Below are 13,773 nucleotides of genomic sequence, written 5' to 3'. Positions count from 1 at the left end.
TGAATATATATATTTTATTTTGATAACAAGAAAAGTAACCACTGTAATGAGTAAAAGTGCAATCAAAATACAGTAGGGATTGTTTATCTGTGTTTTCAGCTACAGTGCTGGCCAAAAGCTTTGGCACCCCTGCAATTCTGTCAGATAATGCTCAATTTCTCCCAGAAAATGATTGCAATTACATATGCTTTGGTAGTAATACCTTCATTTATTTTGCTTACAATGGAAAAAAACACAAAAGAGAATGAAACAAAATTGAATCATTATCATTTTACACAAAACTCCCAAAAATTGGCCAGACAAAAGTATTGGCACCCTTTGAAAAATCCTGTGATGCTTCTCCAATCTGTGTAATTAACAGCACCCATTACTTACCTGTGGCACATAACAGGTGGTGGCAATAAGTAAATCACATTTGCAGCCAGTTAAAATGGATTAAAGTTGACTCAACCTCTTTCCTTGTGTGTACCACATTGAGCACGGAGAAAAGAAAGAAGACCAAAGAACTATCTGAGGACTTGAGAAGCAAAATTGTGAGGAAACCTAGGCAATCTCAAGGTTACAAGTCCAAATTCAAAGACCTGAATGTTCCTGTGTCTACCCTGTGCAGTGTCATCAACAAGTGTAAAGCCCATGGCACTGCCGCTAACCTCCCTAGATGTGAATGGAAAAGAAAAATTGAGCGATGTCAATGAAAGATTGTGCAGATGGTGGATAAAGAACCTCGACTAACATCCAAACAAGTTCAAGCTGTCCTGCAGTCCGAATGTACAACAACCTGTACTATCCGCCAGGATCTGAATGAAAGGGGATTCTATGGTAGGACACCCAGGAAGACCTCACTTCTGACCCTGAGACATAAAAAAGCCAGGCTGGAGTATGCCAAAACTTAGCTGAGAAAGCCAAAAACATTTTGGAAGAATGTTGTCTGGTCGATGAAACAAAAGTAGAGCTTTTTGGGAAAAGGCACCAACATAGACTTTACAGGGAAAAAAATGAGGCCTTCAAAGAGAAGAACACAGTACCCACAGTCAAACATGGGGGAGGTTCCCTGATGTTTTGGGGTTGCTTTGCTTCCTCTGGCAATGGACTGCTTGACCGTGTACATGGCATTATGAAGTCTGAAGACTAACAACAAATTTTGCTGTGTAATGTAAGGCCCAGTGTGAGAAAGCTGGGTCTCCATCAGAGGTCATGGGTCTTCCAGCAGGACAATGACCCAAAACACACTTCAAAAAGCACTACAAAATGGTTCGAGAGAAGGCACTGGAGACTTCTAAAGTGGCCAGCAATAAGTCAAGACCTGAATCCCATAGAACACCTGTGGAGAGATCAGAAAATGGCAGTTTTGGAGAAGGCACCCTTCAAATCTGAGACCTGGAGCAGCTGAAAAATGGTCTGAAATTCCAGCAGACCATTGTAAGAAACTCATCAATGGATACCGGAAGCGGTTGTTTGCAGTTATTTTGTCTAAAGGTTGTGCTACCAAGTATTAGGCTGAGGGTGCCAATACTTTTGTCCAGCCCATTTTTGGAGTTTTGTGTAAAATGATAACGATTTTTTTCTTTTTAAATCATTCTCTTTTGTGTTTTTTCATTGCAAGCGAAATAAATGAAGTTATTACTACCAAAGCATTTGTAATTGCAATCATTTTATGGGAGAATTTGAGTATTATCTGACAGAATTGCAGGGGTGCCAATACTTTTGGCCAGCACTGTAAAATAAACCTTTATATTAACCTTTCCACTGAATAACTATAAAACAAATACAGTATATTACTCTCGACATTACATTTACAAGTTAACAATCCCTGAAAGAATTCACCTCTGTAGAGGTGACATTAGCTCATTCACTGCAATTGACAGTGATAGACGTAAGTGGCCATACGTCCTGCTTTCTGCAGGACAATCCTGAATTTAAATGCCTCGCCCTGCATCCTGCCAAGGCTCAAGGAGGACACATACAGTGCCTTGCAAAAGTATTCGGTCCCCTTGAACCTTGCAACCTTTCGCCACATTTCAGGCTTCAAACATAAAGATATAAATTTTTAATTTTTTGTCAAGAATCAATAACAAGTGGGACACAATCGTGAAGTGGAACAAAATTTATTGGATAATTTAAACTTTTTTAACAAATAAAAAACTGAAAAGTGGGGCGTGCAATATTATTCGGCCCCCTTGCGTTAATACTTTGTAGCGCCACCTTTTGCTCCAATTACAGCTGCAAGTCGCTTGGGGTATGTTTCTATCAGTTTTGCACATCGAGAGACTGATATTCTTGCCCATTCTTCCTTGCAAAACAGCTCGAGCTCAGTGAGGTTGGATGGAGAGTGTTTGTGAACAGCAGTCTTCAGCTCTTTCCACAGATTCTCGATTGGATTCAGGTCTGGACTTTGACTTGGCCATTCTAACACCTGGATACGTTTATTTTTGAACCATTCCATTGTAGATTTGGCTTTATGTTTTGGATCATTGTCCTGTTGGAAGATAAATCTCCGTCCCAGTCTCAGGTCTTGTGCAGACACCAACAGGTTTTCTTCCAGAATGTTCCTGTATTTGGCTGCATCCATCTTCCCGTCAATTTTAACCATCTTCCCTGTCCCTGCTGAAGAAAAGCAGGCCCAAACCATGATGCTGCCACCACCATGTTTGACAGTGGGGATGGTGTGTTCAGGGTGATGAGCTGTGTTGCTTTTACGCCAAACATATCGTTTTGCATTGTGGCCAAAAAGTTCAATTTTGGTTTCATCTGACCAGAGCACCTTCTTCCACATGTTTGGTGTGTCTCCCAGGTGGCTTGTGGCAAACTTTAAACAAGACTTTTTATGGATATCTTTGAGGAATGGCTTTCTTCTTGCCACTCTTCCATAAAGGCCAGATTTGTGCAGTGTACGACTGATTGTTGTCCTATGGACAGACTCTCCCACCTCAGCTGTAGATCTCTGCAGTTCATCCAGAGTGATCATGGGCCTCTTGGCTGCATCTCTGATCAGTTTTCTCCTTGTTTGAGAAGAAAGTTTGGAAGGACGGCCGGGTCTTGGTAGATTTGCAGTGGTCTGATGCTCCTTCCATTTCAATATAATGGCTTGCACAGTGCTCCTTGAGAAGTTTAAAGCTTGGGAAATCTTTTTGTATCCAAATCCGGCTTTAAACTTCTCCACAACAGTATCTCGGACCTGCCTGGTGTGTTCCTTGGTTTTCATAATGCTCTCTGCACTTTAAACAGAACCCTGAGACTATCACAGAGCAGGTGCATTTATACGGAGACTTGATTACACACAGGTGGATTCTATTTATCATCATTGGTCATTTAGGACAACATTGGATCATTCAGAGATCCTCACTGAACTTCTGGAGTGAGTTTGCTGCACTGAAAGTAAAGGGGCCGAATAATATCGCACGCCCCACTTTTCAGTTTTTTATTTGTTAAAAAAGTTTAAATTATCCAATAAATATTGTTCCACTTCACAATTGTGTCCCACTTGTTGTTGATTCTTGACAAAAAAATTAAATTTCATATCTTTATGTTTGAAGCCTGATATGTGGCGAAAGGTTGCAAGATTCAAGGGGGCCGAATACTTTTGCAAGGCACTGTATGCCTTCCTTTTTAAATTGGACTTGAATGCAACACACTTCACTGTGTTTGTCAATGTTCGCTGCATTTACAGTGGTATGAAAAAGTATCGAAACCTTTTGGAATGTCTCACATTTCTGCATTAAATCGCCATCAAATGTGATCTGATCTTTGTCAAAATCACACAGATGAAAACACAGTGTGTGCTTGTGGCATGGAAAATGAATTCATGTTTGTTAAGATGTACAGTTGAAATTTGTACTATTTTTGGGAAGTAAGCTTGAGTTTTATGTTGCAATTTTCTTTCCTGACTAAATACCACAAAGTGTACAACTTTTTTGTGTTGTAGAAATGGCCACCCAACATAGATGTCTGGTCAATTTTGACTGATGGGGGGCAGCGATCAATTGATACCAACATTTCTCAGTTGAAATACATCTATCGCCGTCAATAAGTAAATTTAAATGCTACATTCACAGTGTTATTTTCTCAAACCAAGTATGGGTGAGTCTAATCAAAACAATGCAACACTGAAGTTTAGATAACATGATCTAATGTAATTGACACAGCCTGTGTAAAACTAGGTCAAATCTGCCCCCATTTCAGGCCGCCTCAAGTGATGGTAAAACCACAAAGTTTGAATGTGAGGCATATAAATCTAAAAAATGTGTTTTTAACACAGAAAGCGTCTATGATTGCTGTAACTATCATCACACATCTTGTTTCCATATGGACACATGTATGTAAGTCGATAGATGACACTTCCACCTCAGCTTTTCCCCATCATCTTCACCAGGAGCTGCAATAGGGAAAGTAAAAATTAACATTAACCTCAAAAGGTCTCACACATTGTGTTATATAGAGCTTAACTGGGTAATTTAAAAGACAGACTTACAGTAGTGTTCACAATAATAGCAGTCCAATGTGACTAACAAGATTAATCCAGGTTTTCAGTACATTTTTTATTGCAACATGGCGAACAAGTTACCAGTCGGTAGTAGTTTGTCAGAAAACCAACATGACTGCTAAGTAATTGCTAAGGGTACCCGTAGGAGCAAGTGATGTGTCAAATTGAGCAAAGACATCATTGAGGCAAAGGAGATTGATTTGAGAAAATAAATTCTCTTAATTAAAAATTGAGTTATACTTGTACAGCACCTTTTGGGCACTCAAAGCGCTTTGACACTATATCCTCATCTACCAAATGGTGACACAACAATGTGGGGTTTAGTGTCTTGCGCAAGGATACTTAATTGAATTCATCAGGACAGAGAGTTGAACTCACAACCTCTGGGTTGGGGAACGACTTCTCTACCACTGAGCCACGCACAAGCTCAGATACACTGTGCTTGATTGACGCGGCACATCAATGGAAAGCAACTTCAGAAACAGTGTGTAGCAGCAATGAAAATTTATTACATCTTGGTTCATTTAATAATTTATATATTTCTTTGATATTCAAAAAAAAAAACTTCCAAATCGCAGACATATTGCCTGTGAGCCAGTAGTTTTAGCGAGACATCGTCAGCCAACGTGTTGCCTGTTTTGATTACGTCATCAAAAAGAGGACTAAGGTTCTTCACACTATTTTGTGGTAAACCTTCGGTCTTCGAAACCAAAAACCAATAATGCATTTGTAGCGGCAGATAGTTCTCGGCGCCGAATTTTCGGTCACATCTCTAGTATTTACATTGAACAAGATGAACCAAGTTAACCAGATGTTATTTAATTACTTGACCAATTATAATATTTTTTTGATTTTGGCATGAGATTAAGATTAAATTAAGATTAAATTAAGATGTGATTGGACATGTCAAAGTGGACACTACTTTTTCTTACAATGAAAGAATCTTGAAAACCTAAAATGAGCAATTGCAGACGGGAAGGAAATCAAATTGAGAAATATTTGTGACTGGCACAATATAAGGTTGCTCCGCGAGATCAGTAAAAGAGGCAGCTTTGAGCCAAGTTGAAGAAATAAAATACTTTGCTCATCCATGTCTTTTACTGAGACATTACTGAGATCGTGACACCAAGTAAGGAAATAAAATTGAGACGCATTTGAGATCGACACAAGTACTCATAGTTGTCTCTTGGTGAGATCTTGAAAGGAGAAAACTGTGAGACTTTATTGAAAAATCATGCCCGTAGAACTATTCTCAAGACCTTCTCATGTAATGCTCACTATGAGACTTACTTCTCATGAGACAAATTTGAGAAAACTGAGAAAACCACTCTCGTCTCCATCATTGCTGATTCATTTCTCAGAGATGTACGTAAACGAGACATGAACAAGATCTCATCTTCAATTTTGCTTTGCTATATGTACCGTTCCTATGCAAACCTAAGACCTTGGTTCTCAATTACTGTAGAAATTGGGTGTTTTATTATTCAAAACCCTTATTGTTAATTCAACTTGTAATGGTTTGCTGTACTACCTTTGTGAGATGATAATTGCCATCAACTAGCTGCTCTATGATACTGAAATGGTCAGTGTTCAACACATCTTCCAAGGTTGCATTCAGTCCAGTTGCCTTCAGAGTCTGTCAGAGACAAAATTATAAAGTGAGAAGTATAGAACTGTCTTTAATTCTCAACTCATGATAGTCATCATATTATGCTTAAAGAAAATACTGATAATCTTACTTTCAGTTTTAAATTGCATAGTTTGTTCTTAAACTGGTTGTTCCTTAAACAAGCTCAAACTCTAGCAGTACATGAGGTTTTATGAACAGAGAATACTTTTGCAGGGCCAAATGATTACCTATCCACCTGCAAAATAGCAAACCAACACCTGAAGAATGAATTATGGGATACTGACATTGTAGTAATCTTCTGACTGCTTGCGAAACTCTGGTGAGTCATTCTCAGCGACAGCTACAACAATGTGGCAGCCTGAGGAGGAGAGTTTGAGCTGTGGGATCAACTTGCTGGGGCTGTTTCTTATTGCAACCTCCCTGCCACCAGGAAATACAAATAGAAAAATTAAAATCATCTCAAACAGAATCACGCATGCACAAACACAGGGATTTCATTAGACTACGAGCCAATGCTAATTTGGAAAATGTTTTTCAGACTTGAAGGTGTGCATTACTACAGTACTTACTCAGTCATTTTCAATGGTTCGTTCACGTATGTAGACAAGATGGGCAAGAGGTCATAGATACCACTGACAAGAAAAGCACCTAAAAGGATAACAAACAAAATTGATTGTTTCTGTCATTTTTCTCGATTACAGGAACAATAACTTAAATGGCCCTTTACCTTTGATTTGAGGTATGATGCTATACTGCGACCAGTCGGTGGAAAGAACCATGGCAGCCAGGTGAGCGCCGGCAGAGTGCCCGCACAGATACAAGCCGCTATAAAGAAGCATGTCATGTGATTGAGAAGTGTCATGTCGTATTTGTGAGGAGAACCTAGAAAGATTGTGAGCTTGAGGGCTACCTGATATGAGAATACTGCTGCACGACTGACACGACACTTCTGCGCACCTGAGAGACCATCAAGTCCATGTTACCTAAGAGAAGAGACATCATCACCCACAACCCTGCTTCTCTGTTAGGCTCGATTTGCACAAAGTGCCAAAACATACAATTCCAGTCATTTGTTTTAATACATGCTGCAATTGTGTCACTTAAAGTGCCTGTGACAGCATTAAAAAATCTTAAATAGTATTATGATGTGAATTACAATCATATTTTGGGACGATTCGACTATATACAACAATTTGGCAAAGCGCAGATGACGAGAAATTAGTCTTTTAAGCCTGTCATTAAAGCGCTCTAGCGTCCCTAGCTGGAGGATGACGTCGGCAGGGTCACAATTTCATCTGATTTAAAATTCAGCCCATTGGGGGGAAGATTCAGAATGAGGAAAATGTGACGAAGAGAGTAGCAAGAGGCCACTGTTTCAATCTCTCTACTCCAATATTTTTACAGGATATTCAAAGTGTTTTTCCCCATTCGCTAAATAAATGGTATGGTCATGACACGTAACAGTCTTGTGCTAAATGAAATATAAAATATTAGAAATGCATTTTTCCGTACAACAGGGCAAAATTACTGCACAATAGGTCAATACTGTTGACTCTTTGCTCCTCCCGAACGGTATTTTATTCCACCGGAGTTAGTCCAGCTTTTTTCATTTCCCTGCCCCGGCTTCAGAGACGGCGGAAAGAGCGTAAACAAAACAGCTAGCCAACATGCTAACCCAAACCGGGCGGCGTTTCAAAGTCTTATTCTCGCCAAAAAAAAAAAAAAAAAATCGCACAAAACTACCCCGGTTCATGTCACATGGCGGCGGGGTTGATCGTCTTCACCCATCGGCCAGCCACCGGCGGCGAGCAAGTTTCGGCTCGTCGTTCCCCTGCTGCGGGAGTGCTCGTTGCCAGGAAAGAAGCTAGAGAATGACCGCCGGACAAACCGGCCGACGTCAAAGGAGCGCGTGCCCAACCCGAGAACAGTGGTCTATTGCCGGGCACACGAAGAGGGCACAGGGGGCTGGAAGTCTGGATGATATGGAGAACCGCAGACGAGTGCCGGGGGCTGCACGAGCATAAGCCGAGTATGGCGCGGCGGGCACACGAAGCCGCCAGTCGTCGGCCGAGTGGCTTTCTCAGTGGACAAGGAGCATTCTCAGCCACAAAATGCAAGCCTTATTAAAACGTGTGCCATGATCCTAGTATTTGACCTAAGACAAAACACATAGCTTACTCACTTCCTTTTAAGTCCAATGGTCCCACAGTCGTCAGACTTGTTTTAGTCAATCTCTGTGGTGAACGGGAACGTTTTGAAACCCAAAACGGCTCTCCCTGGTGCAGCAACAAAAATCTGCAGCACATTTGGCTGGCGTGATGCGAAAAATAAACAAATGAATCCGCAGTCCATCTGCATGCTGTAAGGCAATGCTGTATTGTGAGATGCTGACACAGGTGATGTCACATTCGCATTCATCCTCTATCCAGGATGTCACTCATTTTCATGGTGCGGGATTAAAAAAATTGAATATACAAATCGATCACTTCCACACACACACATCCAAGCTTTCCATTTCATTCAGGAGCATAAAATACCGCATGAAATATGAAATAAACCTGATTTTTGCTGTCATAGGCACTTTAAATAAAGTAGTATAAATCCAGCCAGGGATACTGAACTCTACCTCTGGGGGCAATGTCGTAGCCCACCGCCACCACTACTACGCCTTTCTCAATGAGTGGGACTGCCATGAATCCGGACTCCTCCTTACTGTAGGAGCATCAACATGTCAAATGTGAACAACAAGAAAACCTCTGTATATTTGCTTGCCCTTATTAGGGTTGTGGGTGTGCTGGAGCCGATCCTTGTGGAAGAAGCAGAGCACATACCTGAGAAATTGCCAGTATCCTCCATGGAAGTAAATAACAAGAGGTACGTCTGAAAAGCAGGAGAGCATTATTGACACTTGGACCCGACATTGGCGAATTACGACATCTACACACCGAGGGAGTTGGTGGTTGGGATGTAGGCATCTAGTTTTTCGCCTTCACCTTCTCCATAGGGCACGTTGAGTAACGTTTGAGCGAGATTGCGTGCACGCTCTGTTCCTGCATGTCAAAAAAAAAAAAAAAAAAAAAAAAAAAAAAAAAAGACAGATAAGGTCCCTTTTTAAATTTCAAATCAAATTTCGTTTTACCCAATCTGAAAATTAAAATTTCCTTCATTCATGAGCAAACTAATGCATGATTCACCTGTGTATACTGTAATTTTCGGACTATAAATCACTACTTTCTTCCTCTCATTTTGAATCGTGTGGCTTATTTGTTGATTTATTTGGGTTAATGGGTAGCACTTTATTTGACAGCAGCATCATAAGACCGTCATAAGTATGACATGACACTGTCATGGGCATTAATCAATGCTTATGACAGATGTCATTAAGCATCATCCGGCAAATTTTGTTACCAACTCCGTTTATATCCTGGCTTTCTTTTGTCTCTGGGTCGTCCTGGGTATCCTACCATGGAGTCCCTTTTCATTCAGACACCGACGGATAGTACGGGTTGACGCTGTTGTACCCTCAGACTGTAGGACAGCTTGATATTGTTTGGATGTTAGTCGAGGTTTTTTATCCACCATCCGGAACAATCTTTCGCTGAACTTTCTCGTCAATTTCTTTTCAATCCACATCTAAGGAGGTTAGCCTGATTGATGACACAGCGCACGGTGGACACAGGAACATTCAGGTCTTTAGATGGACTTGTAGCCTTGAGATTGCCCATGCTTCCTCACAATTTTGCTTCTTAAGTCCTCAGACAGTTCTTAGGTCTTTCTTTTCTCTATGCTAAATGCACAGGACAGAGGTTGAGTTAATCGATTTTAACTGGCTGCAAGTGTGATTTAGTTATTGTCATCACCTGTTACGTGCCACAGGTAAGTAACAGGTGCTGTTATTTACACAAATTAGAGAAGCATCACATGATTTTTCAAAGGGTGCCAATACTTTTGTCCGGCCAATTTTTGGAGTTTTGTGTAAAATGATAATGATTTATTTTTTTTTCCATTCTCTTTCGTGTTTTTTAATTGCTAGCAAAATAAATGAAGATATTACCACCAGATCATTTGTAATTGCAATCATTTTCTGGGAGAAATTGAGCATTATCTGACAGAATTGCAGGGGTGCCAATACTTTTGGCCAGCAATGTATTTATAAAATATGTTCTTTGATTCAAGAAACATCGGGAAACTGCAAGGGGTAATTTAATGACTCTATGAGAAAATTTCCTTTCCTAAAATATTGATCCTTTAGCGTCATACTATTAACCCTTTCATGCACAAATTATGTTTTTTCCTTAGAGGCGATTTGTGATACAATGCTCAAGATAAAGATGATCTGACGATATGGTGATACAACGATTATCGATACATTGGTCAGGAAATCATTCTAGGATATTCTACTAACAACTAATAAACAGAAAAACAAGTTTCTGCTGTGAATTAGAATGAGTTTATCGCTAGTAGACGTCCAATCAATTTCAACTGGGAGGGTTCATTCGCTGTCATCCCTCCCACTTCAAACGGATTGAACGTCTATGGCCGTCAGTGGCAGCCAATGCGGCAATGAGGTAATTTTGGGCCATTTACCTGTTGATTTTCATTTACTTCCTGTGGATTTTGGGGTATTTTAAGGGTCACTTCCTGTTTATTTTGAGTTGCCTGGGAATCACCCAAATGAATGAAATGAATGAAAGCAACTTGATGGTTCCTTTTTTTTTTTTTTTTTAAACATTGAACCCTTTTTAAAATTATATCTCAAATCTTGATAGGAGCATGTCGATAACCTTTTGGGATACAAAGTATCACGATATATCACTATTTCGATATTTTGTCACGCCCCTACTTTTAACTCACTGGCTGCCATTGACAGCACTAAATGTCAAATCCAGTTTGACTGGGAGGGACGTGCTCTCAAACATGAGCATTCACAGACAGTCTTCCCTGTTTAAATTCTCTCTCAAATCTAGAGTGGTAGCTGGGGCCGTAACCAGTATGTATTTTGTTTTTTACTCGTTTTAATTTGTTTCTATTAACACTGTATTACTTTATTAATTCATTGATATTAAAAATTATAATAATTTAGGGGTTTTGTAAAAAAACAAAAATAGTCACCGGTTAAAGGTATTAAGTGTCAACTTTTAAATACCAGTCCACTGGAGAAACCACTGTCCCTGAAAGGAAGATTTGATGCGTTATCCACCCTTTTACAGATGCATTTAATTTATAAATTAATCACAGGAAAATTATGAAATTGTCTTCGAGATATCTCCTTTATAACGCTGTAAATACATAATATTTGAAAATTTTTACATATTGCAAACTCATGTTTGGGAAACACCATCTATTTCGTCAAAAACATCTCCATGCATTGTAGATGAAAAAATATTAATTGGCATGGTGTTAGGAATGAATGACAACGCCAGTTTCTTCCTACATAACTACATAGATTACCCACGATTGGCGGTTAATTCAATAATAAGTGACCAACCTTCCTTTAAAGCCTTGACGTGGGCCTTGATCACATCGTCTGCCGCCATCCTGTGTGACCACCGGCTGGGTGAATACTGCCTTTCGAGCTCCTAGTTACACAGACAGTGAAGGCCTCAGTATGCTGGTGAGCCAGGCCGAAGAGGACTAGCTACCGCCATGAAACAACACACGTCCGACATCATTTCGCGGAATGGTTATATGGGAAACAGCGCCCCCCTCTGATACAATAGCGTCATCCAACATTTTGGCCCGGTGTTCGAGAGGTGTTCTGCCAAAATCTCTACATCGGCGAAACGTGCTACATTAGTCAAATTTGACAGCCAAAGTACTACCGTGCGCTCTAAACTTTTTTTGTTTGGATGCATACAGGCAGAACGTATTTTTGAGGGAATGAAAAGGTTCTAAAAAACTAAATAAAAACAAAAATAGTGAGTACTCGCCGCTTCTAACTGATGTGCGCATGCGTGCGGACGCTTGCGCAAGCGCGCAGAGCATTGTGTAGACGTTTCGCCGCGTAGTAAGAAATGGCCGAACACCGGTGTAGGTTCACTATCCTCTTCCCCTCACTATCCACTCGCTCTCGCTATATGATTGGCCGAAGAGTCGAAATGCTCTCCCGTGATTGGCCGAAGAGTCGAAATGCTCTCCCGTGAAATGCCTGTTTAAAAATGTTGCCGTTGTTACTTCTTGCGTTCGCTTAAAAGTGCTCATTTAAAAAGGAAAATCGATGGATGATACTACACACAGAGCGTATTATTAACAAACGCTAAAGTTGTATATTCATATAGCGAGAATAAGGAACGTCACTGACAAGCGCAGGCCCCCGCGAGTGGATAGTGAGGGGACTAGGATAGTGCGCCTACAGGTGTGATAGTGAGGGGACTAGGATAGTGCGCCTACACCTGTGTTCTTCTACATCGGCGAAACGGAAACGTCCTACCCAAAGTACTACCGTGCGCTCTAAACTTGTTTTGTTTAGATGCATACAGGCAGAACGTACTAAAAATGCTTTAAGAAAATACTTAAATGTAGTTATATCAAATAAGGACGGTAAATACGCTACGTGACTAATGTAGTCAACTGGTTCAAAGCTAACACAAAAAAACACAATGGTTAATAGTATGAGACGGTAATACATGCAAAAAGTATTTTTGAGGTAGTGAAAAGGTTCTAAAAAACTAAATAAAAACAAAAAGAGTGAGTACTCGCCGCTTCTAAACTATGTGCGCATGCGTGCGGATGCTTGAGCAAGCGCGCTGAGCATTGTGTAATGTGTAGACATTTCGCCGCGTAGTAAGGAATGGCCGAACAGCTGTATTAAAAATTTTGTGTGATACTATGTTAACTTGAAACTGGCTCCTCTTTGACAACGACAAAAAAGTATACAGCCTTACATCTTTCGTCATGACAGTCCAGGATGTCATCCCTTGAAGCAGTTTTTATCGAAACTCTCTAGATATGACTAAAATCATCAGTAGACAGCAGTAGTGTGGTCTAGTTTGAACTTTAGACCCATGAAGAGTACGTTACTGCGGGTTACGACACTCCCATAGAGATCCATTATACGATTTTACTTCCGGGTTTTGGAGCCTCCGGTAGTTCCAAACATGGCTGTCATTACCCGATCGTGGCTGCGTTCCAATCGCGGTTTGAGTTGCCCTCGCTCACTTGCCCTAAGCACTTGCAATGACGTCACACTGAGGCCACTTGGAGGGTGGAGGGAAAGTGGGCAGAGGGGGAGCGAAAGACGTAAATGGAACACACCTGCCCTCGTTCACTCACAGGCAAGAAAATCATGGAACAACCACAAGGTGTGGGAGTAGCCCTCTACTGCCTATTTTAAATCAGTGGTGCCTCCAGAAATTCTTCATATGGGTGGCCAAATGGGGCCACTTAAAACCTTGGGGTGGCACACCAAAAAATAAAAGCCATAATTTCAGGTTTTTACTATGTTGTAGTATTAAACAGGTCAGTAGAAAATTGTCAGAAAGACTTCAAGACACACTTTCTGATATACTTTTGCTGATGATGTTATCTTGTATATTGTATACTATTACATTGTGTTAATGTACATAGTCCAGTCAAAATTTTGAGTTCCACAGCTACTACAATCTACATTATACTGGTGAGTGGGGTGACTAGTGGGGTAGCCAACAAATTCATTGTGCGGAGC

The 13,773-nt window shown here is 40.5% G+C and overlaps 1 protein-coding gene across 2 annotated transcripts; it reads right to left on the bottom strand.

The window, feature by feature from the left end:
- Nucleotides 1-3,540: 3,540 nt before the first annotated feature.
- Nucleotides 3,541-13,300, bottom strand: afmid (arylformamidase). Of its 2 annotated transcripts, none has more exons than XM_057844047.1 (11): nt 13,222-13,300; nt 11,599-11,689; nt 9,056-9,160; nt 8,942-8,990; nt 8,737-8,822; nt 7,021-7,093; nt 6,838-6,935; nt 6,680-6,758; nt 6,395-6,530; nt 6,012-6,116; nt 3,541-4,372 (listed from the first exon to the last, which is right to left on the bottom strand). In XM_057844047.1, exons 2-11 carry the CDS (start codon nt 11,645-11,647, stop codon nt 4,343-4,345), a joined length of 810 nt encoding a protein of 269 aa, XP_057700030.1. In that variant the 5' UTR covers nt 11,648-11,689; nt 13,222-13,300; the 3' UTR covers nt 3,541-4,342. The 2 variants fall into 2 exon arrangements, with proteins under 2 accessions (XP_057700030.1, XP_057700029.1); XM_057844046.1 differs by lacking the exon at nt 13,222-13,300 and adding an exon at nt 12,995-13,172.
- Between the last annotated feature and the right edge of the window lie 473 nt (nt 13,301-13,773).

This window comes from Corythoichthys intestinalis, chromosome 8, assembly GCF_030265065.1.
Source record: "Corythoichthys intestinalis isolate RoL2023-P3 chromosome 8, ASM3026506v1, whole genome shotgun sequence".
NCBI classification, from domain to species: Eukaryota; Metazoa; Chordata; class Actinopteri; order Syngnathiformes; family Syngnathidae; genus Corythoichthys; species Corythoichthys intestinalis.
The sequence above is the reverse complement of the archived record's forward strand: the minus strand, read 5'-3'. Positions and strand labels throughout refer to the sequence as shown.